Here is a 23,847-nt window from a genome sequence, read left to right on the forward strand (position 1 = left end):
TAAAACTAAATCCACCAGCCATTTTTCAAGCAGCAGCCTAGGAGGATAAGAAGTCAAGAAGGAAAGAGCTATTATTGGAAACTACCATCCAAAGTCCCAGTATAATAGTGGAATGCAGTAAGAAACGATACAGAACGGCTAAAGGGAGCAATCATCATTTCGAAATGGCTAAAGGGAGAGTATTTGTTATTTCAAAATGGATATCAGTCATATGGAAAGGAGAAAACTTTATACACAGCTGTCAGTGAGTTCATTTCTGCACATTGGCCGTGCTAATAACATCAATAAACCGGTAAGTTTGTGAAACCTAAAAAATGAAGTATGGAAGTTCCAAATTTACACAGACGAAGCAGAATCAATTGAAGTTGTCACCAGGCAAACAAAACACCTGACTGTTTCTGCAACAGATCAATTCTGACATGCTATGTAATAGGAAGTACTTGAAATTGGAAGAGTGCAATCCTCCAAAGAATTGTGATGCAGAGTCTTGGGTCTACTTAAAGAAAATACCTCTCATAATTCATCTTTGGAGTTGGAACCTTTAGCTTCAGCATGCTCAGCATAAGATGCATAAGCTTTGATGATAGACACATATATGTCAACTCCTTTTAGATACTCTGCTTGATTTAAAAACTGCAACAAGGAAAATGTGTCAGAAATATCGAGTAATCCTTTTGCTTGTTAAGGAGACCATAAGACATACTCTGTAGAAGTTAGTAGGATTAATGACTGCTAAAAGCAACTGATAAGCCAGATTTGGTTTCCAAAACAGAACCCAACAGATTGAAAGAAAGGCAAGAATTGGTGAGTTTTTATGCTAGCAGCCTAGCACATTGAGAACGTTCGAAATGTTAAAACTTAACTGTTTTTCTAGTGTCTGATATCTACTGGGTGCACCAGAAATATGTCATCTTACATTTTACTATAAGGTGTAATTCATTATTCCTAAACTAGTGGATACGCTAGAACCCATGTCTGTATACTCCTCTTGTAGGATATGATTTCCCATATTTGTGTGTGTGTGAGGGAGTAAAAATCAATTTTGGAGTGTAAAAATCAACTCCCTCTTGTATTTGTATTGTAATCAGCACAAGTGAATCCTATAAACCCACCCACTGGTTTACTGCTCACATGACCTTCAACAAAAAGAGATAATGAAGTATATTCCATCAATGAGAATACTATAAGTTGGTAAGATTAATACCATCCCGGCCACAGCCGGGTTCAAAACTTCAAATACAGTGACCATTTTCCTTCCCGATTGAGTTATGTAGAGAGTGTGTGGTGGCAGTTGGATCTAATTCTTTTGAGTATAGAAGCCCCTCCAGCACTAACCCCCTACATACCACTTACCAGAGTACCAGATTATGAGAAGGAGACAGTTTGTCACCCTTCCCGCTCAAATACATACAGATGTCAAACAGACCGCGCCCATAATAAGATTATAAGAGAATTTAAAGAGGGGAAGCCAGATCTTTAATGTTTCAGGATTTAAGACCAAGGATGATTAGTTCATAACAACAATAAAATTGGGTTCTCAATATGATTATATGATCATGGGAATTGAGCCCAGGCATGGATTTCTTATCAACAGTCTCAGAAACTGAATTTACGTACAACTAGACAAAAGTAGATTAGGTCCATGCAGTATAAAAAAGAGAATAAGAATCAAGGCAAGAATATTCTGTACCTCGTTGTGGTCATGCAGTAGAATTGGAGTATTTGCCATAGGAGAGAAACCTATAGCAGGTAGACCTTGTCGCCTAAAGTAACGACAATCTGTAGAAGCAGGGAAAATTTCTGGCTTTTCAAGTTCTCCACCAGCACTGCGAACAGCCTCTTCTAAAAGGGCCCACCAGGGGTTCGAATTGTCAGAAGCAGTGACAGCTGGGTTACCGAAGTTGTCAAGCACAGATTGCTTCTGCTTAAACTGCCCATACTACACATATATTAGTCAACTGGCATGATGAAGATAAAAACAGAGAATTACACTATTTCACCTTCCATATCCTTGGCCTTGTTTGGTAAAGAGAAAATGATAATAGACATCATCAGTAATATAAACACAGATTGCAGCACATGGCATTACTTTATTCAGCTAGCAGATAACAGCAGTAGATTCTGTAGAAAATGTTCTGCAAGTAGCCATATACTTCGTAATTAACAAGTACTACAACATAAAATTTTAAGCATGTAAAATACCATAAAGCGAAATAAAAGTACATAATTGTAGGCTGAGCATGATATAATTGTTTGAGGAAGAAGCAAGTCAAACTTTTGAGTACCTTTTCCATCAGAAAATATATTGTAACTTAACAAACATTAAGCAAATTTGTCTCTGCACCTTGAAATCACAGTCTAAGCCATAGAAATGCTGATAGGAACAGCATTTTGGAAATTATTATTAAGTTTGGTACAGTCAATTAATAACAGCATATTCATTAGTCAGATTCACAGTAGTGATTCAAATCTACTTCAATTGTCGAATCTACGCTTAGCCAGACAACCCTAATACAACTGTAGCATCTACACTTTCTACTGTATAAGTTTGGCAACTTAGGAAATCTAATTCAGTCATTTGATTTACTCTCATGGTCTGTTTGGATTTAAGGATTTCATTTGAAATCTTAGAATTGGGCTAAATAGGTTGTTTGGATAACTCAAGAATTTGGAATTGTATTTAGCCCAAATCCAAGCCCTTACAAACATAAGGGTAGCTTTAAGAATTTGAAATTCTAATACAATTGACATAATTTCAAATTCTTGTTTTTCTCACCACCACTACCCTCAAGGGTTCAACTATCACAGTACTCTTCTACCACGATTCTCTCTTCTCCACCATGGCACCGTTGCTTAAATACTTCAACCATCGTCGTTTAAACGCCATTGCAACACCGTCTAAGCCACCTCCGCCGTCACAACCATTGTAGCAGAGCCGCCATCGCCGCTGTTGTCCGCCCAAAATACATCATTATTTGAACAATCTTGACACAAATTTTGTTGTTTACAAGATTGTTTTGTTTGATTAAAGCAAGATTCAAGTTTATAAAGGTTTAATTTCATCTAAATTAAGTTGCTACTTCATTAATTTGGAAGGTAAATTCATGATTTTCATTCTAAGAATAAAATTGGGGGGAAAAAATTAGGGTTTATAATCTATAGTAGAAGCTTTGATTTTGGATTCACATAAATCAATCAAACTGCAATTTAAATAATAAAACAGAGAACACCAAATAAAATAGCATAGAATTTTTCGTTAAAAAAAATAGCATGAAATTGATTTTTGTTTTGGAAGAAATTGACGCTAAAAAAAATATTCCTAAACTTTAAATTGATAGTTAGTACAATTATAAATTAGTCAATTTTGTTTGTTATTTTTTTTTTTAAAAAAAAAAAAAATTGTTTGTCCTTTCAATAAAAAATTAAATTATGCACTAATCATAAATTTACTTTTTTCAACGTCTAATTACTCTGCATATCTGTAGAAAATCCGTTCTTCATACATCAGATGGAATTTGAAATCCAGGAATTAAAATTCTACTATTTCCCAAACAAATATTTTGGAATTGAATTCTAAGAATTCAAATTCTGAAATTGAAATCTTTCATTTGAAATGAATTGAGTATATCCAAACACAACCTCAATGGAGTCTAAATCTGGAATTGTTGAGAAGTGGGACTTTTTCCATTTGTATGTCCTTAATACACTACATTCAGGGGAGTTTGAAATCTAGGAAGAATAATCTAGAGGACAAATATTGAATTTTGATCTCTTCCCATGCTATGATTGTTGAGTGTAAGCAGTCTAAGAACCAAAAGGATGGATAAACTAGAACAAGCATTGGCAATCATAAAAAAAAAAAAAAAAAAAAAAAAAAAAAAACCATTTTCCCTCCAACTTCCTTAGATAAAGACTGCGTAGAGAAAGAATCTAGAGTCGCCATCCCCGCAGGCATTTATTAATCATAGCTCATGACTCATGGCTATCTATGTGACTAGCTATCAAAATGTTAGGAAGATTAATGAGATTTTGTCAAACTATTAAACATGAAATACAAACATCACATATAATTCTTCAATAAATTGGGAGGGGAAGGGGCACTAGGTTGGAAATTAAATGATTATCACGTAAACTGATAGAAAAGTCCTTCAGACAAGAAACTTTAACCTCAAATGTCATGTTCCGTGAAGCAGGAGCCCACTCCTCAGCGATACGCCTTAAAAGGGCTTCTTGATCAGCTGTTGGAGGAACCCGAATATCAAAACCAGCTTCAGCTTCAGAAGGTTGCAAGTTCATGACAAAACCCTGAAAGAAAGAAAATCTCCATGTTAGAACTTAAACTAAGGCATAAGACATCTCATCACTCATCCTACTATCAAGTACTTTATTGATAATTAACCATTATCAGTCCCATCTCCCTGACCTTCACCAGAAACCAGGCCCTGGAACAGGGATGCTTCATCGAGCAAATTGATAATTGGGATGAAAAGGCAACCTTTGCTGTGTACAATTGGTACATAACTGAAAGTCTCCCTACGAGCTAACAGGCATGATTCCAGCAATGGTGGAGAAAGCAATCTATTTGTTTTCAAGCAGATTATGTAACTTTATGTCAACTTTTAAGATTTTCCTAGATTGGCACGAATAGTTTCTACCACACGTTCCTTTGCTCAATTCAAAGCTTTAAGAAATGAAGAAAAAAAAAAAAGAAGATAAGAAGAGGACAACAGGACTCAAGAGCAGAACTAAATATGCAACATGGAAGCTGCTTCTACTACTGACTACAGTACATAAAGCCTGGTTAAAATCAGGGCAGAGACTTACAGTTGGAGTTTGAGTGCCAGCTTTCAGAAACGCCATATTCACCGAAACCACTTCTCCTTCAGCTTTCATGCCAGACTTTACCATATCAAATTGTGACGCTCGATATCTTCTTATGATCTCAATACTCTTTAACAAATTCTCCATTGCTGTATTATCATACAACTTGGCGCCATGTCCAGGAGCTCCTGTAGCCTTGATCACTGTCCACATCGGTGATCTCTCTGCATAAAATGCCCGGTACTTCTCTCCTGGTGATGCAAGTCCCTCATCCAGAACAAAGGCCACATTCATTTTTTTATATAAATCAGACTCAGCCAACTTTTCCACCCCATCATGCCCTCCAATCTCTTCATCCGGCACAAAGGTCAAATAAATGGTACGAGTGGGCTCAAACCCAGAATCCTTCAGCTTCCGAATAGCTTCCAAGTACTGTAAACCCACACATTTCATATCCTACACAACCAACAAAAGTCCCACACAAGATAATCAGCCATCTACAGAGTATACAACAAGCATACCTATACACCTTTATAAGCTCCCATCCTTAACAAGTTTAAGGAGTGACATGTACACAGCTTTACCCTATGATTATAAAGACTTAAAGAGGCGGTATTCAACTGACCAATACAGTTATACAGATATGCAGCAGGTTATTGTTACCTTACAACAAATTCTACATGCAGTTTAACCATTAATCAATAGACAAAAAATGTTGACCTCACAAAATTTAACTATTAGGCTTCCAAGTATTTCATCACAGTCAAATTCCCATTAAAGAATGACTAAAAAACAAGATACATTCATCTTGGACTTGGCAAAGTTCAATTCTATTACAATAAAACAGGTTTTCATTGCAAAATACAGTATTTTCTCTACTACCCACCTCTTCCTTTTTCAAATACACAATCCCTTCTTTATGATCAACTCCACCGCCCTCAATTTCAAGCCATTATACTTCTTCCAACAAGAATCAATAATCATGTCGATAGTATAATTTGAACTAGTAATGTGACAACTAAACACGGACAAAGGTAGTATTAAAATCATGCCAGCAAGGAAAGCATACAGTCCAAAATTGAAAAAAACATAATCACTGCGGAGTATAAAGTATGAATATTCAAAGTTCACCTCCACAAAATACCCAATAATATTACTACTTTGTATTTAGTTTTTCTTCATTTGAAAAAAAATAATAATTTTCTAAAAATTAGATTGAAATAATTACCTGAGAACCTCTGGCATAAATATTGCCCTGAGAATCGATATGAGCACCAAAAGGGTCATAAGTCCATTTCTGGGATTCAACCGGAACAACATCAGTGTGAGAATTAAGGATAACTGAAGGCAAATTGGGGTTTTTGCCAGGCCATTTGAGCAAAATTAAGGGTTTATTTTTGACAAATTCAATAGTCTGAGATTCAAGGGATAATGATTTAGCTTGAGAAAGAATAAAATCAGCAGCTTCATAGTAATTGGGGTTTGGTTGGGCAGTGTTAATTCGAAGGTATTCTTGGAATCTGGAAATGATTGATGAAGATGGGTTTTGGGTTGCTGTGATTGAGATGAAGAGAAGAGAGAGAAAATAGAGAATTGGTAAGAGGATGAAGATGGGTTTTGTTCTTGATTCCATTTTTATGGAGTTTTGAGTGAACTTGCTTAACTCTTCAGATAGCAGGGCAGGGTATACCACTCGTATCAGTACAGTGAACAATAACTATGGATCTATGGCCACGGTAGTATTACCAACGCTGTGTTTGGTAACTAGCTTGTTTGAACAAAATTAGATTGGTTGTGTTTGGTAAACAGTAAACGGCTTGTTTGGGTAAAATTAGTTTATTTGACCAATATTAGCTTATTAACTAATAAATAAGCTAATTTAAGGTGTCTATTGGGAAGCTTATTTGAAGAGCTTATTCCACTAAATAAGCTCTTTTTGAAAAAGCTCATACAATTAGCTTATTCATTAATTTATGATGAAATGACATTTATACCCTCATTTAATTCTAAATCATAACTAAACTACCTACACCACAATTAGCTTATTGGTCATTTCACATACTCAATCAACTTTAAGTTATTAGCTATTTACCAAACAATTTTATACAATCAGCTAATAAAATAAGTTAGTCAAATCAGTTAATACAATCAACTAGTCAAAATCAGCTAACATAATCAGCTCCGGCTTTCAATTTTAAGCTATTCACCAAACACCGCCCTTATGTGATTAATATTAGCTTATTTAATACGGACGCATTAAATAAGCTCTTTTTCAATTAGCTTATTCAATTTTTACGGTGAAATGACAGTTATACCCCCATTTAATTAAAAATCTTATTTGAACTACTTACCCCACAATTAGCTTATTGGTCATTTCACATAATCAATCAATTTTAAACAATTAGTTATTTACCAAACACTTTTCTACAATGAGCTAATAAAATAAGTTAGTCAAATCAGTTAATACAATCAATTAACACAATCAGATTCAGAGTTCAGCTTTTCCGCAAGTATGGCCCAAAACTATAGTTGCACTTGCACACTTGCAGTCTTGCGCTGCACAACCTTTATGTTTTGATATCCCTTTTCGAATATTAAAAAGAAAAAAAAAAACAAAAAAGAAAAAAATGCGAGTAGCTCGGGTACTTTATTAGGCTAAATCAATTTTCACCAAAGTTCCCGTCAAAAAAAAAAAAAAAAACCAAAGTTAAATTACGTTGAGGGACAATACCAAATACAAACATACAGCGAGTTACTACTTACTACCTCACACTTTGTCACGGAGTGAGCTATGGTGATACAAGCCCATTTAACATGATTAATAAAGAGATTAATAAAAAAAAATAAGTTATTTAACTTCACATCATCATAGACAATAAAAATGGGTGATACAAGCCCATTTAACATGATTAATAGAGAGAATAACAAAAGATAAGCTATTTAACTTCACATCATCATAGACAATAAAACTGGGAGAAAAACTGTTGTTGTATCATTGTATGTTGCTCTTGGTTGCAGTCACCACAGTCGATGCATCACTATTTACTGCCACATTCTAGTACCCAACCTCTTTGCAACCTGTAATACATGCCTCACTGCAAGAGCCTTCGCATGCTCATGGGAAACTGCCTGTGTCCTCTTTGCTGCACACGCAAAAATATGCCCATCCAAGTCTCTTAGCACAACAACCCCAAGACCCGTTGTCCTTTCTTTTCCTTTGATTTGAGTTGGTTATGCTTTTACGTATTGGCTACCCGTGCAAGGTTACAATTACTCATTTTATACTCTTCTATTGGTATGTCCTCTTATATTCATCTGTTAAAACACTTCATATTTTCAAGTGTTAGTACGGTGTATATATGTAGGGTTTGTTCTCATTTAGGCCCTGCTCTATTCACCTTAAAAAAAAAAATATTAAGTAAAAATAATTTTAGTTCAGTATAAATAAGTTCAGTTCAGTAAAAATAAGTTTAATTCAGTAAAATTCAGTTTTCTTAAAGAAGAATTATAATAGGAAATTAGTAAAAATAATTTAAGTTCAGCAAAAATAATTCCAGTTCAGTAAAATTAATTTAAGTTCAGTAAAAAATAATTTAAGTTCAGCAAAAATAATTTCAGTACAGTAAAAATAATTTCAATTCAACAAAATTAAGGTGAAGATGGGGAACAGGGCTTGACTGAATTGAACTGAACTGAGCTGAACTGAACTGATTATTTTATAAGAGAAGGAAATTAGGAGCTGAACTGAACTGAACTGAAATGAATATTATATAAGAGAAGGAAATTAGGAACTGAGTTGAACATAACTGAACTGAACTGAGCTGAACAGAACAGAACTAAGCTGAATTGAATTGAACTGAACTGAACTGAATTTCAACGTAAGAGAACAGACCCGTAAGTTGGAAAATATTAGTATGTTTTTTTGACATGAAATAATAGGGAGATTAGTGGGGACAAAATATCAAAAGTAACTAATATGAATAGAACAAATAAAAGGAATTGCGGTAGGAGTATTTCATGTGTACCCTTAATAAATTATAATCCTTCTTTGACATGTATGCAAACAACAAATATAACTAGCTTTAAGAAACATGATGAGGTTTTGACCATTGGATATTTAGTAGTGTGTTTTTTTTTTTGCTCATAAATAACCCTTGTAAAATAAATTCAACTAAACTTGACTTGTGCTATATATTTAGAAGTACTTATAAGTTATAACGCATGCAAATACAAACTTGTGTGCGTATGTGATTCAAATACTTATGGTGTGTTCTATAACGTGTTCATCGGCTTATATCATACAGAGTATTATTTGGTAATAATTGAGATGAAATATGCCTTTCATAGGAGATGATTGCTATTAAACTTTAATTGATGATGAAGCGAAAAACCATCTCTATAATGTGAACTTGGAGATTCAGATTTTATTGACATCTCATGTGATATCAGGAAGTTTTAAATGATTTGATCTCCCTAATTGCTTTCCATAATTAGTGAATACAATAATATCCTAAAATAATTCTTAAAACACTTGCTCATACAACAAATCATCACCAATACGAGAAGTATAAATTCCACAAAGTTCTTCATAGACTTATAAAAATCACCCACATTTTCATTTTTTTTTTTTTTGATAGGCAAACAATTTTTATCCCCTGATATATTTCGCAAAAATAAAAAAATAAAACACTTGGTGAGCAAGTAATTTTTTTTTTTTTTTTAATGAAAAATTCATGATCATAATCCTTCCTTAAACCTCTCTCACCTCCAAAAACCCCCAAACTTTTAAAATTCTCAATTTCTCAACATACTAACACCCCCTAAAAAAAAACCCAATTTAAAAATTCCAACTTTCAATCATAAATTGATAAATACACCAAAAACAACACAAACCCATAAAATTAACCAATCTTTTTTTGAAAAAAAAAATTGTCAATTTTCTCAAATTTTTTGAAACTTCCATATACACCACCGCCATAAAACAACTTAGAGAGAAAAAAAAAAACAAAAAGTAGAGAGAGAACCAAAATGGAGGCATGTATGATTGAGTGTACAAGGAAGTTAGCAATTTGGTACACCAGAACATTCAAGCCAATTATGACCCACGAAGAATTAGAGCCCATAATGGCGACATTGGGCTTTACGGCCCAACCGGAAACACCAGCCGTGAACGGCGTCGCTTGGAAGGAGTATCTGTACGTTGCTAGTGGTTATCGGAGTTTATCGCCGGATTCTCCGTTACCGAAGCCGAAACTTCCGTGTCAATTAATTAACGGTCGTCGTAGAATTGACGGTTTACATATTTACACGTATCGTGCTTTCATTGACGCCGTCAATTTTTACCTTGAGATGGAATTTATCTCCGATGTTTTTCATGTCAGGTTGTTTTTCTCTCTCTTTTCCTCTGTTTTTGGTACACGTTTCTTAATTTTTGTCGTTAATTAAAGTTGATTAGTTTGCTTAATTGTGGGAGAAAATTAAGGGGGTTTAAAAATGGATTCGAAAATTTGATTATTCGAAGGAATAACAATTTGGAAAACATGACTGTGGATTGTTCTGGGGCTAAGAATTTTGACTTGGTTGCGAAGAAACATGGAAGTTATAGTCTTTTCGACATTGTTATTTTATGGGTCCACACATAGTTAAATACTCCCTCTTTCCTTATTTAATTGTCTTATTTGACCTTTTATGGAGTATAGTCTTTAAAAAATTGTTACTCGTATAGTAAACTCAAATTATACGAGTAAAGTATACTCCGTAATATTAAATGAGGACGAGGTAGCCATGAGTTGGATTTTACTATCTGTAGTTATTTATGGAGTATTAGAAAAGATAATTTACTTGTTTGTTTTTTTTTTAAGAAAAATATATGAGTAATTTACCTTCAATCAATTTAGTTCTGCTCCAATCAGTTCAGTAAATAAGAATAGTCCTTAAGTTTTCACCCAAATTATAATTGGTAAATAAATAAATAAATAAAAAACACTTATATTCACCCAAATTATACTTGGTCAACACAAATTATACTTGGTCAACACAAATTATACTATAGAGCTTTTTTTTAACAAACAACCAAACACTTATATTCGAGTGATCATATCATAAATGTTGGTGATATCTCATATGATAAGGTCAAATAACAGCCAATTAATCATGAAATCCATGAATTTATCATGTTAGCAAGGTTTTAGTCATATCCTTTGTGTTGCTTAGGTGTTATTTACTGGATTACTAATAAGGTACTTTTTTGTATTTTAAAGATTGTCTCATTGCAATTTTATGATCACTTGAAAATCTTTTAATTTATCTTGAGTTTTCTTTAAATTCATAAGAAATTATGAAGTCGTCACTTGGAATTTGATTGAATTTGTGTGAATGAATTTTTGTTATAATATTCCATAAGCCTTATATAAATTTATCACGTATGAAAAATGAAAATATTTATGTTTTTAAATGCAACTTATAGGTTGCAAAAAGTCAAATTGAGCAAAATCTTTATTGAATAAATAAAATATTAGTCTAGTACGTAGTAGAATAAAATGAAGTTACGCTTATGAAAGGTCATGGGTTTAAATAGTGCCTCTTCCATTTGTAATTACTCTGTAATATGATGCTCTTTCCCGGTCGTTTGAAAAACTTGGATCTTGGATGAATGTACAATATGATAGCACTTTGATAGAGCCATGGTCCATATCTAAATAAAGAAGTGGGTCTCACTAGATTTGATAAATGTGAAGGTCAATTTTCCTGACTTGTCCATATAAAAAGCGACATCGTGCTCTTAATGTCTTTGTTGCTCATTTTGTACAAGTATCTTAGAAAACATGTGTATCTTGCTATGATACATGTTGAGGGCTTGAAACTACGTACATTTTTGTAACTTTGTTAGTCTAGGATGTTAACTCGAATTTGTTTTGCGTAGGGGAATGCCGCTTCAAGCAATGTTTGATCGGAACAAGAAATTTCGTAGAATGGATGAAAACGGAAGTGTGTTTGTTTACAAAGGAGGAACCCTGGATCAAGCTTCATTCAACCAATACCACAAGAACAATAATGTTGATAGTAGCAACGACGAGCATAGCTCGATCATCATTCGAAACAAGGGCAACGACATCTCTATTGGCAAACTCGTTCCCCTGAAGGATATTATCGTTTTCATGGGTTTTGTTCCATAAAGAAATTGTAACTGAAATATATTTTGCAAAGGAAATTGTCATCCTTTCTGGTACATTTTGTGATGTATAGATTAGTAGATGTAGGAGTTCGTTAGTTCAGGAAATTCTTTGGATAGTTATTTGTAGCTTACTATACATGAATTGATGTATGTTTATTCTATTGAAGGTAAATAGAATATGGAAAATGAAGTTTTGTTGATGCCTTGGGCGGGCCAATACAAATTACTTCCATGTTTTTTTATTCTTCTTGAAAATTTGAGTGTCTTGAATAACTCTAAAACCTTGACAAAGGTATGTAATTTGATCCTAAGTCAACATATATTAATAAAATCAACAAATAAGAACACATATATTACATGGTTCACTATTGATGAGTAAGAGAGGAATTTAATTGTTAGGATAGTCTACTTACACAATAGTGGTTAGGTTAAATTTTAGTCAAATCTATCGCGACGGTTGGCTTAACTGATTCAAGGCATATTCTAACAACAATTGGCAAAGATAGGAACCATAAAAAAAATGTCTATGAGCTTACAATGTAGTCTTCAATCTAATGCAAAAATTCTAAAATTTCAAACTTATTAGGGTGCCATGTTTCGAATTTCAATAACATGTCCCTATATAATTTAGTTGATATTAAAATTATCCGATACATTCTAGTGCCGAACAATTAAAATTGAGTATGTAAATTTTAAACGAAAGACAATTAAATTGATTGTTTATCAATAATAATAATATAAAATGAAATCCCTTAGTGTATCAATTTTAACTATTTTACTGGATCACCAGTGAACCAACCTATTTGTATATTTTTGTGAACCAAAAATTTTACAATTCATGTTTTTTTTTCCACACCATTAGTCACTACTTCATTAGAGAAATTCAAACAATGTTTTTATACTCCCATTTTTTTTTTTTTTTTTTTTTTTTTTTTAAAGATTAGTCAGAGCATCATTGTACACCATATGGGTGAAACACCTCCTTCTCCCCTTGACCATTGCACTATATGATTAAAATGCAAAAAAAGATACACCCATTCTTACGCAACAATGAGACAGAACAATAGTTTATATACTTGTCTCTGCCCGAAATTTACCAAGTACCAAGGAAGAATGCAACAAAACTTACCACAACTCCACAAGGCCACTAGTAACATCATTGTGAAAAAACCAACCACCTTATAGGAAGGGTTTGGGAAACAAAGCCCCACGCAAACTCCAAACAATAATACAATTTGAGCTACTCAATGCTAAAGTGAATACTAAGGAGTAAATCGAAAGGATTACAATTAACAACCTTACAAATACAAAATCAAAAAGGTTACGACCTTATAAATCACACTAATTATGTACCAATACAGAGTATAATTTTTCTTAAATTCGCATACTAGAAGCTAGTGTACATTGTATAAGTGTAATCCACTAATCATATCATCTCAAAATAGTGAAATACACAAGGTGTAACAAAGTGGAGTAGTTTCCGCAAAAATAATCACACACTCAAAAGTCCACATTTTTCTCCAACATATTGGTCCTACAAATTCCCTCTCCTAAAAAGAAGATTTGAAGTTTCTTCCTTTTTATTTTTTTTTTTGTTTGTGTATAAAACCCCTCAAAAAACCCCAAATTGTTTCTCCGGATTCCTACTTAATTTAAAGACTTTTAGCTTACCTTGTGTCTGCCACCTCCAGAAAAGCTGCTACTTCTGAAATGTACACTACATGAAGTAGTAATTAATCAAGCTTTAAACCCAGAAAAATCCCCCTTTTTTGACTCATTTTCCTCAAATTTGAGAAACCCTCTTTCCCTCTCAAAGATCTCTCATTAATCCCTAAGAAAGAAAGGAAAAGAAACTAACTTTTTGTTTTTTCTCTTCAAAAATGAGCACAACCCTTCAATCTGCATTTTTCTGCTTAATTTTACTGCAATCCACCATTTTTACTGCTTTAAGTTATGATGATTTTGAGCCCCCAGATGATGAATGGGAATCTGCTACTGCTACTTACATCAAAGAAGCAAATGGGTCTATTATTGTTGGTAACTTTTTTTTACTCCTATTTCCACAATTTATTTCTTTGTTATTGTTATTTTGTAGATTATACTTTGCACTGTGGAAATTTGAAAAAAATTAAAGATGAAAACTTTGGTTTGTATCTGTACTACATTTCCTTTGCATTGGTAGTGTAATTTGAACTAGTAATGTGACAACTAAATCCCGGTGAAGTAAGGACCTAACAATAGTTAACATTAAACAACCATGTTCACATTTTTACATTTCTGACATTTTACATATTGTTACATTTTCATGAATTTCTCATTAAATGGTACTCAAATTTAGTGGAAATGTAGTAATTTTGAGCCAAATTTGTCCCTAAACAGAAGGGGCATGTGGGTATGGTGACCTTCACAAGGCAACATATGGAAGATATGGGACAGGACTAAGCACAATATTGTTCAACAGAGGGAGTAGTTGTGGAGCTTGTTTTGAGGTCAGATGTATTGATCATATTAAATGGTGTCTGCCTGGGAGTCCTGCAGTTGTCGTAACCGTCACCGATTTCTGTGCTCCAAACTATGGTCTAGCTTCTGATTATGGTGGCTGGTGTAATTTTCCTCGCCAGCATTTTGAAATGTCTGAAGATGCATTTACTGAAATTGCTGTCAAGTCTGCTGATTTAATTCCAATTCAGTACAGGAGGTAACAGATTTCCCTAAAACTTATCCTTTGATTTTGCAATATGAATGTGGATTGTTAGCTAGATGTTCTTTTTAGTCATTGTGTTGCATAGCACTAGTCTTGAGTTTTTGGGATTGTGTTGTAGAGCTGGCAAAAATTGAACGGAGCCAAGGATTGGCTAACATAGAGTTTTAATGACTCAAAATTGTTAAGCTGAACTCAATAAGCCAGAATTGGCTAAATAACTGGCAAAATTAGCCAGACTGAAAATATTGGCTTTTTACGCGATTTTATGACCCAAGCTTGAACAAAAATTGTTAGAGACTAGCTTAACCGATCTAGTGTGATGGGTTTCAAGCTGTCTATAGACTCTAACCAGCCACAGGCTACAGTTAAACACTCCAAAATTAGGCAGCAATGTAGACAAGGAGGTGCCATATTGATTAGTCTTGGTTTATACTTTATAACATAAAGTAGCTCACAATGCCACTTCATTCTTAGTTTACAAATGAAACATCTTCTCTTTATTGTTGCAAGAACTATGATTTTGCTGAAAGAGTCAAGGAAACGGTGAAATTTGATGCAGGGTGGAGTGTGAAAGAGACGGTGGGATGAAATTTACAGTGACTGGAAACGCCAACCTTTACCAAGTTCTTATCACGAATGTGGGACTAGATGGTGAAGTAACAGGAGTGAAAATCAAAGGCTCGAGAACAGGATGGATACCGATGGCAAGAAACTGGGGACAACTTTGGCAATGTAATATCGATCTTAAAGGGCAATCACTCTCATTTGAGGTAACTACCAGCAGTGGGAAATCAGTGACTTCCTATAATGTGGCTCCTAGAAACTGGCAGTTTGATCAGACATTTGAAGGCAAACAAATTTACAATTATTAGCAAAAAAAAATGAAGGAATTTGAAACTATTGGTGGCATTTTTAGTTTACTGGCTTCAAAGAGGCCTAGAATTTGTAAACTACTAGTATTAAGGAACATATAGTAATTAAATGAAAAGCTATGAACTTCTGCTACACAACTTTTTTTTTTTTTTTTTTGTGATTGCTGCTTTATATTGCTTTATTTACGATATTCAAAGCTCTTTATGAATTAAACCTCATGATGAGATCTCCACTGAGAGCCTGAGAAGTTGGCTGCTTTTGGCTACTTTGGTCCATCACAAATGAAGTGATGCGTGGATGTGAAAAGAAAAGGTTTAATTTGTTAGGCAACTAATAAAAGCCGAAATGCCTAAAATATGTTATTAAATGAGCAAACTGCCTTTGGACTCAAGGTAGGTACTCAAGGTAGGGTACTATTGACATGTTGCTTTCTGCTTCCAATTGTTGGATGATCATCTATACATTTAGGCTAATCTGGAGAATATATTGTGATTGTTGTCTAGCTCTCTCTCTTGCTAAAGACTGAATAATTTCCAACCATCTTTTATGGTTGTCTTGTTGATGTGTTGTAATGAAGTTTGGGTTAATTTTAATGGTATACCTAAATGTTACGAAGTAAATAGTTATTCATATACATGCTTTGGATGCATAAAATAGTTTTCACTTTTCGATTTTGTGTTAATAAATAGAGGTCCTTGGTGGCTTCAAACAAACTACAAAGTATAGTAGTAAACTATTACTTCTATACAATTGTGCAATGACTTTCCGTAAGAACAAATCTGACAAACCGACTTGATCCCATTTAAAATTAATTTGACTTGAATTAAAATAGCTTGAGATATACCTGATCAACTAACCAATCAAACAAGGTCGAAAGGAAATACTTTCTCACAAACTTGAAATTGACCCAACCTAATCGGAAGTTTTTATTTACCCATATCTTATACGCTCTTTATGAATATCTTACCTCCGATCACCTATTCACCTCATCCGATTTTGACCCGACCCATACACGAGTAGCACCACGGTGACATAGGTTTGACTTGCTTTGACCATAATCACTTTTGTTATCCTCGCCAAATTGCCCAACGAGGAAAGAGAAAAACTCAGATAAAAACAACCGAGTAAAACCCAAGATATCCTCCAATATCAAAAATGGCCACCATGTTAGGAACGCCATGGATAAGAATCAAGGTCGTACCAGATTTACACTCCCCTATTTTCCGGCAATCTTCCCTCTCTCTCCACCGCAGCTTCCGCCGTCACTTCCGCCGTGATTTCTCGATTTCCGCTTCTTCCGATTCTCCTTTTCCGAGGAAGAATGACGGCGAAATCAGAGTTCGATTCGCTCCTTCTCCCACCGGAAATCTTCACGTCGGAGGCGCAAGAACTGCTCTCTTCAATTACCTCTTTGCTAGGTTAGTGCAGATTTTTGTTCATTTCAAGTTTTATCTCTTTTTTTTTTTTTTTGCGAATTTTGAATTTTCTGGAATTTTTGGTAAATTAGGTCAAAAGGTGGGAAATTTGTTCTGAGAATTGAGGATACTGATTTAGAAAGATCGACGAAGGAGTCTGAAGAGGCTTTGTTGCGTGATCTTACCTGGCTTGGTCTTAATTGGGATGAAGGTACTTCAATTTTTGCTGCATTTCGGTTCTAGGTTTAAATTTTGCTTTTGCTTTTTAATTTCTATAATTGATGTTGGTGTAGTTAACTTAGCATTCATGGTAAAGTTTAATTCACTCAGCTGATATGCATCTTGAGCTAACAAGTTAGTGAAAAATGTTAAATGTGTTGCTAGATTTAGCCACAAGGGTCCAGTGTTAGCGTCAAATACATTGTCTAAGATAGTATGAATTTCGGATTTTATGACAAAAATACGCGTTGGTTAGTGTTATTAGTGGTATTTAGTCATTGGACCATTAGGGCTGCATATGTTGTTTTTCAACATTGTAATGAATCAGTATATTTATTTTTGATGTACAAGGTAGAGTATAAAGACTATAAACCCCTGGAATGATGTTGGAAATATGTACCTCTCACATTAAGTTTCAAATGTACTTCCGGATTTTGGACATGAATAGTGATATAAGTCATCTTGTTTCTTCAATGAGACCCTTTAAGTATGCTTACCGAGTCCACCACAAGCTTTAGTTACTTTGATACTAGTATATAAGGATATATGCATTTGTACTAACTGATTTTGGAATATGCACCTCTAATATGTGAACTTTGGAATTTGGTTGGGTATGAGGAATGGTTTTAATGATTGAGTTTCTTACTTTGTCCTATGAACGATTTTTTTGTTCATTTTTAACTTAATTTTCTCTGTATTTGAATATCATTTTCATTTGTTATACATTGTATTGTTAAGTTGCAAGATACAGTGTAAACTTGCCAGAAATGATTGTGATGCTGTTTGCCATATGCAGGTCCTGGAGTTGGTGGAGACTATGGTCCATATAGACAATCTGAAAGAAACAGTCTGTACAAGCAATATGCTAATAAGCTTTTAGACTCTGGTTATGTTTATCGGTGCTTCTGCTCTAACGAGGTAACTTAATCTGGGTTGTATGGGCTATTGAGTTAATGTGGTACATTCTTGGCCTTGATTATGAGTGGTGACATGAAAGATAAAATTGATTATTAAAGGATAGTTGTAACAAAAAAATTCTGTTGGCAGAACAAACCAGATTATATCAAAAGAATAATTAATTGAATAGACTTGCACATGGATATTACTCTTCATTACTCAAGAATAATTTACTTATAAATGGCATCCATGACGAGTAAGTACTGATTCATGGGGCGCAGAACTTAAAACAGAGTGTAGGAGATTTATCATCTAGTATTCACTGATGTAATACGGAGTAATATTTCAGTGTTGGGATTGGCCATTGTATTTTAGCTGTTAACTCTATTTTGTCTGAAACTGAGGTGTATTGTTTTGCTCGACTGTTACATTGCAGTTACACTATCATTATGAATTTGACTTGTTGCTGCTTCAAAGAAATGTTGATAATATGTTGAGTTCAGGTTCTAAGGCTATGTATGTGTCTATTAGGAACTTGAAAAAATGAAGGAGACTGCAAAACTGAAAGGATTGCCACCAGTATACAATGGAAAATGGGCCACTGCCAGTGATGTTGATGTAAAGGAAGAGCTGGAAAAGGGATCCCCATTTACGTACCGATTTCGTGTACCCAAGGATGGGAGTCTCAAAATTGATGACCTTATTCGAGGAGAAGTATGTAATTTTTTTTTTTATTGCCCTAAAATTAGTCAATCACAGCATATAGCTATTATTATATACCCCCTTTGTCTGGAAGCATGAAAACATAAATGATTTATCATTTCTGCGAACAATTTCTGAACCATCATTTAACTTCCAAATATGTTTCCACTTATATGGAGTGACCAAGAGGGGATGAGAAAGAGACAACTATCATAAAGGGTATTTCAGTGACTGTATAGTTAATTATTTAGGATGGTTTTGTTCCTTGTGACATTAACTACTGGACAGAGGGAATGTATTTCAATGAATTAGTGATTCAACTTGTCCCAGAAAATATAGTCCATGTTTGAACCAGGTTTAGCTGACATTTTTCTTCCTTCAGTTTTCCTGTCTTTTCTTTGGCTTTACCTTGCATTTAGCTAGATGCTTGTTTGTCCAATATTTATTTAGCATTAGGTTACCTTGCCTACTAAAGCGAGGCAAGAAAATATTAAAGCTTTGACTAGTATTTGAATAACATAATAGAGTTTGGCAATTCGTGGTTTCAACAAGGTGTTAAAGTGTTTGATAGCATAATGAAGGTTAGGTGGAACTTGGATACCCTTGGAGATTTTGTGATCATGCGGAGTAATGGGCAACCTGTGTACAACTTCTGTGTCACAGTTGATGATGCAACAATGGCCATTTCACATGTTATCAGGTGAAGTTCATCTAGACGTAATGCTATCCCGGTGTATCTTTTCTCTTGCCCTTGTATTCTTCTTGCATCTTGATAAATCGTGTTTCTCCTGCCCGTTAGCAAATGGAGGGTGTCAATTGCTGAACCTTAATCTTTTTTTAACCTGCTTATCAGAGCGGAGGAGCATCTACCTAATACACTGAGGCAGGCATTAATATACAAGGTGATGTCTGGTGTCTCTAGGATCTTTTCTTTGTTTCTTTTGATCTCTGGCTGCCTATCTCTTCCAACTGTCAAGAAAACTGAATATTGGAATCTTTGTAATGCTTTACTTACAGGCTCTAGGGTTTCCTATGCCCAACTTTGCCCATGTTTCTTTAATTCTTGCACCTGATCGAAGCAAACTATCTAAGCGTCATGGTGCGACTTCAGTGGGTCAGGTTTGTGGCGAAGAACAAATTTTTTAAATTTTATGCTAGCATAATGGTCTGGAATCTGGATTGATACAGTCATTGAATGTTTTTGCATTTGACAAACAGTTCAGGGAGATGGGATACCTGCCTCAGGCTCTGGTGAACTTCTTGTCGTTATTGGGCTGGGGGGATGGTACTGAAAATGAATTTTACACTATTGAGCAACTTGGTTAGTTACTCTCACCCTATATAAGCCTGTTGAACTGCTCCAGGAAATGTCATTTTTGTTAATTTTCATTTGTGTGAGTATTATTTCATGTGATTGCAGTGGAAAAGTTCACTATAGAACGTGTAAATAAGAGTGGAGCTATATTTGACACTACTAAATTGAGGTAAATTTGAAGCTAACTGTCATTTTGTTGACTTTATGCACTGGATCTTGCATTTCGATCTAGTTTCTTCAGTTTCTTGTTTACTTGTAGGCCACATGGATTCTGTAGCAGAATATAGGGCCTGTTCATATTTTCTTATTTTCAGTTCAGTTCAGTTCAGCTCCAATCAGTTCAGTTCAGTTCAGCTCCAATCAGTTCAGTTCAGTTCAGCTCTTAATTTCCCTCTCTCATAAAATATTCATTTCAGCTTAGTTCAGTTCAGCTCAGCTCAGCTCCAATCAGTTCAGTTCAGTTCAGCTTCAATCAGTTCAGTTCAGCTTCAATCAGTTCAGTTCAGCTCAGTTCAGTAAATATGAACAGACCCATAGTTGTTGGGATAAATTGCAGTACCTGTTTACTGACATTTTTTATTTGGATCTTGTTCATGGAAACATCAGGTGGATGAATGGGCAGTACTTGCGAGCTTTGCCATCAGATGAGTTGAATAAAGTTGTTGGAGAGCATTGGAAGAGTAGTGGCATCCTCAATGAATCCGAGGGACTGTTTATAGAAGTAAGTAAAGTGTATTTTGTATTTTTGAAATAGAGAGGGAGAAACTAATTTGATTTGCCTACATTTAGTTTACAATATATGATGTGCACTTCTATAGCCTAAATGAGTTGCTCACTTACACATGAAAAAAAAAATTGAACTTATGATCTGTCTTGTGAATGATGTATTATCTATTTCTCCCTCCATCTAAAATTAATAAGCACAACCAAAGTACTTCCTTCGTTTCCTTTTACTTGCAACACAACCTCATGGCACACACTTTGAGGAAAAGATTAAATACCCCATTGAGGCTGTGTTGCTATTATAGAAAACAGAGGAAGTATATCAATTTCAAAGTTTATAAACTGCAATTACAATTCATCACCACTTGCTAGGGAATATAATATTGAGTTGATTTAATTGTGTATCTATGCAACTTATTAATTAATTATTTTATCAGATGTTAAGAATCTGAGATGGTTAAACTGTGTGAGCAGGAGGCTGTTGCATTGCTGAAGGATGGACTTGAGTTAGTACCAGAATCAGACAAATTGCTTTCAAACTTGCTATCGTATCCATTAAGTGAAACTCTTGCAAGGTACTTTGTGAATTTTTAATCCTTGACTGAAGTTTTATTTAGTGGTATAAATGTTTGATTGTGCCTTCTCAGCTCATGTCCTGTGGGAATTTCCAAATGCAAATTTAGCCTTTGTATCTCTGTATGGAAGTTGTACTTGCTAATACTAGTGCTTGTTTTAAATTTATAATGGGTGCGCAGCAGTTATTAAACAGTTTAACAATCAAGAGTGTTAAGTCATACTATATACTGAATTGAAGCTATTACATAGTTTCTTAATCCTATTCTCATAATTAATCATTGATGTTATTTTTGAGAAAATTTGCCACCAAGGGAATTGCAAAACTGTGTCTAAAACACTATGCTGGAACTTGAAGAAGACAAGTAATGCTTGGTTCAGCTCTTTGAATGAATTTGTGTATTCATAAGATTTTTGATTTTGCTTAAATTATCCTTTGTAGTTCTGAAGCTAAGCCAGTTCTTGAAGATGGGCTTTCTGATGTGGCATCCAGTCTCTTAGCAGCACATGACAGTGGTGAGCTCAGTGCAGCACTCCAAGAAGGCCATTCTGGCTGGAAAAAGTGGGTCAAGGGTTTTGGGAATTCATTAAAGCGCAAGGTATTTTTAACCCCGTTGAGGTGATATGATTCTGTGTCTTCCCTTTCCTCTCTTTCTGATCTTATCTCACTGGAATATGTCATGGCAGGGTAAAGCCCTCTTTATGCCCCTCCGAGTGTTGCTGACAGGAAAGCTCCATGGTCCAGATATGGGAGCTAGTATTGTTCTGTTGCATCAAGCGGGGACTACTGGTATTGTAAATCCTCAATTTGGGCTCATAACATTAGATGAAAGGTTCAAAATGCTTCGGGAATTGGACTGGGAGTCATTTAAAGCAGACTCTTCTGCACCCGAACCAGCTACCACTGCAGCACTTTGAGATAAAATAGAATTTGGCACTTTTCCCTATTTCCACAGCCAAGTTTTGCAATTTTGACCTCGAAGAGTAGCGATGCCTATTTTGCAGCTTCATTTTACTAGGCTTTTGTATTTGAAACTGGTTGATAGAAATTAAAACATATTGAATCTCAAGTATTACACATTTACACAGCAATTGGCTGCCTGGTTTACGACTTACGAGTACTGACCTGTCAGTTGTTCAGACTTATATGTTTCAGACAATTCTTGACGATGTAAGGTGAAAATGTGAAATTGTGTATACATGGAACTTTCCATACCTCCACAAGTGTTTGGTAGAACATCAGAGCAAGTGATGGCGAATTGGTAACAACCGATCTCACTGACCCAGTCTTTTTATTTGTGTAATTCAAATTGGTCTATTTTTTTTTTAGTTGCAGAGTCATGACCAACTTGGTATAATTAAGAATCTCTCATAAGAAGACCAAGTAAAGTCTACTCTATTGGATTCAGAGTACTTAACAGCGCAAATAAGTACACTTGAACAGTTTTAAAATTAGCCTGACCATTCAAATATGTGACCCAATAAATCTATAATAGTTAATACTTCATAGGATTCAATATATTTATGAGGTACGTTGCTTCAAATTATTCATTAATACAGGATTTCTGTTAACAAAAGTTTTTTTTTTTTAAATAGAAGTATTATAAAATTTTAAATAATTTCTTAAAAACTAAGGGTCTGTTCTGATTGACTAAATTGTGATGAAAATAATTTGAAGAGAACAGGTCCTAACATTTCGTTAAATATTAGAGTATTGTGGTTTTTTTTTTAAAAAAAAACAAAAAACAGAGTATTGTTCAAACAAAATTTTATGAGATTTTTTACTTTATCCAATTGGATGTACTTTGTAAATTCTATTAATTTACTTTGTAACTTCTATTAAATTTACTTTGTAACTTCAATCACTGGTTGAAAATTTCCCTTTACAAAACCTTCTTACAATTTGCTTGTTGGATAGGATAAAAAGAAAAACTAATTGTTAAAAGTTTAAAACTCTTGAAGTTACTAAAGCACTTAGCTTTTGCTTTTGGCGGGGTGACATTTCCTAAATACTATTTGAATGTATTGATCATGTAGCCGACTCTAATTCATTATGAGATTAAGGCTTGTTGTTGACCTTGTTTTTGTTGTAATATGTATTGGTTTAAGGTGGTAAGTCTGGTAACTCTATTAAGTGTCTTAATGATAAGTAAACGAATACTCATTATTTTACCTTATACTCCGCATTTACTTAAGACATTGCGGAGTATCCTTCCATCCATTTACATGTTAACTAAACGATCACTATTTTTTAAAAAATTGATCAATACGTACAAATTAACAATGAGCAAAACCATATATACAAGCAATTAACAAATCATTGAAATTTGAAACCGACATAGACCATAGTATAATACTAATAACAATGTACAATAGAATCTGAATTCTCAAATTCATTTACACAGTCAACATAATACAATCTTCTAAATAA

The 23,847-nt window shown here is 34.3% G+C and overlaps 4 protein-coding genes across 5 annotated transcripts; 3 read left to right on the top strand and 1 right to left on the bottom strand.

Annotated features, from left to right (window-relative positions):
- Window positions 1–157: 157 nt before the first annotated feature.
- Window positions 158–6,570, bottom strand: LOC110682076 (aminoacylase-1-like). 2 transcript variants are annotated; one of them, XM_021858313.1, is made up of 5 exons: window positions 6,050–6,570; window positions 4,825–5,277; window positions 4,168–4,305; window positions 1,691–1,939; window positions 158–633 (listed from the first exon to the last, which is right to left on the bottom strand). In XM_021858313.1, exons 1-5 carry the CDS (start codon window positions 6,452–6,454, stop codon window positions 514–516), a joined length of 1,365 nt encoding a protein of 454 aa, XP_021714005.1. In that variant the 5' UTR covers window positions 6,455–6,570; the 3' UTR covers window positions 158–513. The 2 variants fall into 2 exon arrangements, with proteins under 2 accessions (XP_021714005.1, XP_021714012.1); XM_021858320.1 differs by having other exon boundaries at window positions 1,691–1,930; window positions 6,050–6,568.
- Window positions 6,571–9,291: 2,721 nt separating this feature from the next.
- LOC110737896 lies at window positions 9,292–12,214 on the top strand. Its single transcript, XM_021918247.1, has 2 exons — window positions 9,292–10,202; window positions 11,744–12,214. Exons 1-2 carry the CDS (start codon window positions 9,850–9,852, stop codon window positions 11,994–11,996), a joined length of 606 nt encoding a protein of 201 aa, XP_021773939.1. The 5' UTR covers window positions 9,292–9,849; the 3' UTR covers window positions 11,997–12,214.
- A 1,353-nt stretch (window positions 12,215–13,567) lies between these two features.
- Window positions 13,568–15,709, top strand: LOC110682089 (expansin-A20-like). The gene is made up of 3 exons (XM_021858331.1): window positions 13,568–14,032; window positions 14,375–14,693; window positions 15,259–15,709. Exons 1-3 carry the CDS (start codon window positions 13,876–13,878, stop codon window positions 15,569–15,571), a joined length of 789 nt encoding a protein of 262 aa, XP_021714023.1. The 5' UTR covers window positions 13,568–13,875; the 3' UTR covers window positions 15,572–15,709.
- Window positions 15,710–16,653: 944 nt separating this feature from the next.
- On the top strand, window positions 16,654–22,694 carry LOC110682100 (glutamate--tRNA ligase, chloroplastic/mitochondrial-like). The gene is made up of 13 exons (XM_021858343.1): window positions 16,654–16,990; window positions 17,080–17,198; window positions 18,003–18,124; window positions 18,635–18,817; window positions 19,387–19,505; window positions 19,659–19,707; window positions 19,823–19,924; window positions 20,024–20,126; window positions 20,226–20,289; window positions 20,727–20,841; window positions 21,318–21,418; window positions 21,859–22,015; window positions 22,104–22,694. Exons 1-13 carry the CDS (start codon window positions 16,728–16,730, stop codon window positions 22,332–22,334), a joined length of 1,728 nt encoding a protein of 575 aa, XP_021714035.1. The 5' UTR covers window positions 16,654–16,727; the 3' UTR covers window positions 22,335–22,694.
- The last annotated feature ends 1,153 nt before the right edge of the window (window positions 22,695–23,847 follow it).

The sequence above is a fragment of the Chenopodium quinoa genome, unplaced genomic scaffold (assembly GCF_001683475.1).
Source record: "Chenopodium quinoa cultivar QQ74 unplaced genomic scaffold, ASM168347v1, whole genome shotgun sequence".
In the NCBI taxonomy this organism is placed as follows: Eukaryota; Viridiplantae; Streptophyta; class Magnoliopsida; order Caryophyllales; family Amaranthaceae; genus Chenopodium; species Chenopodium quinoa.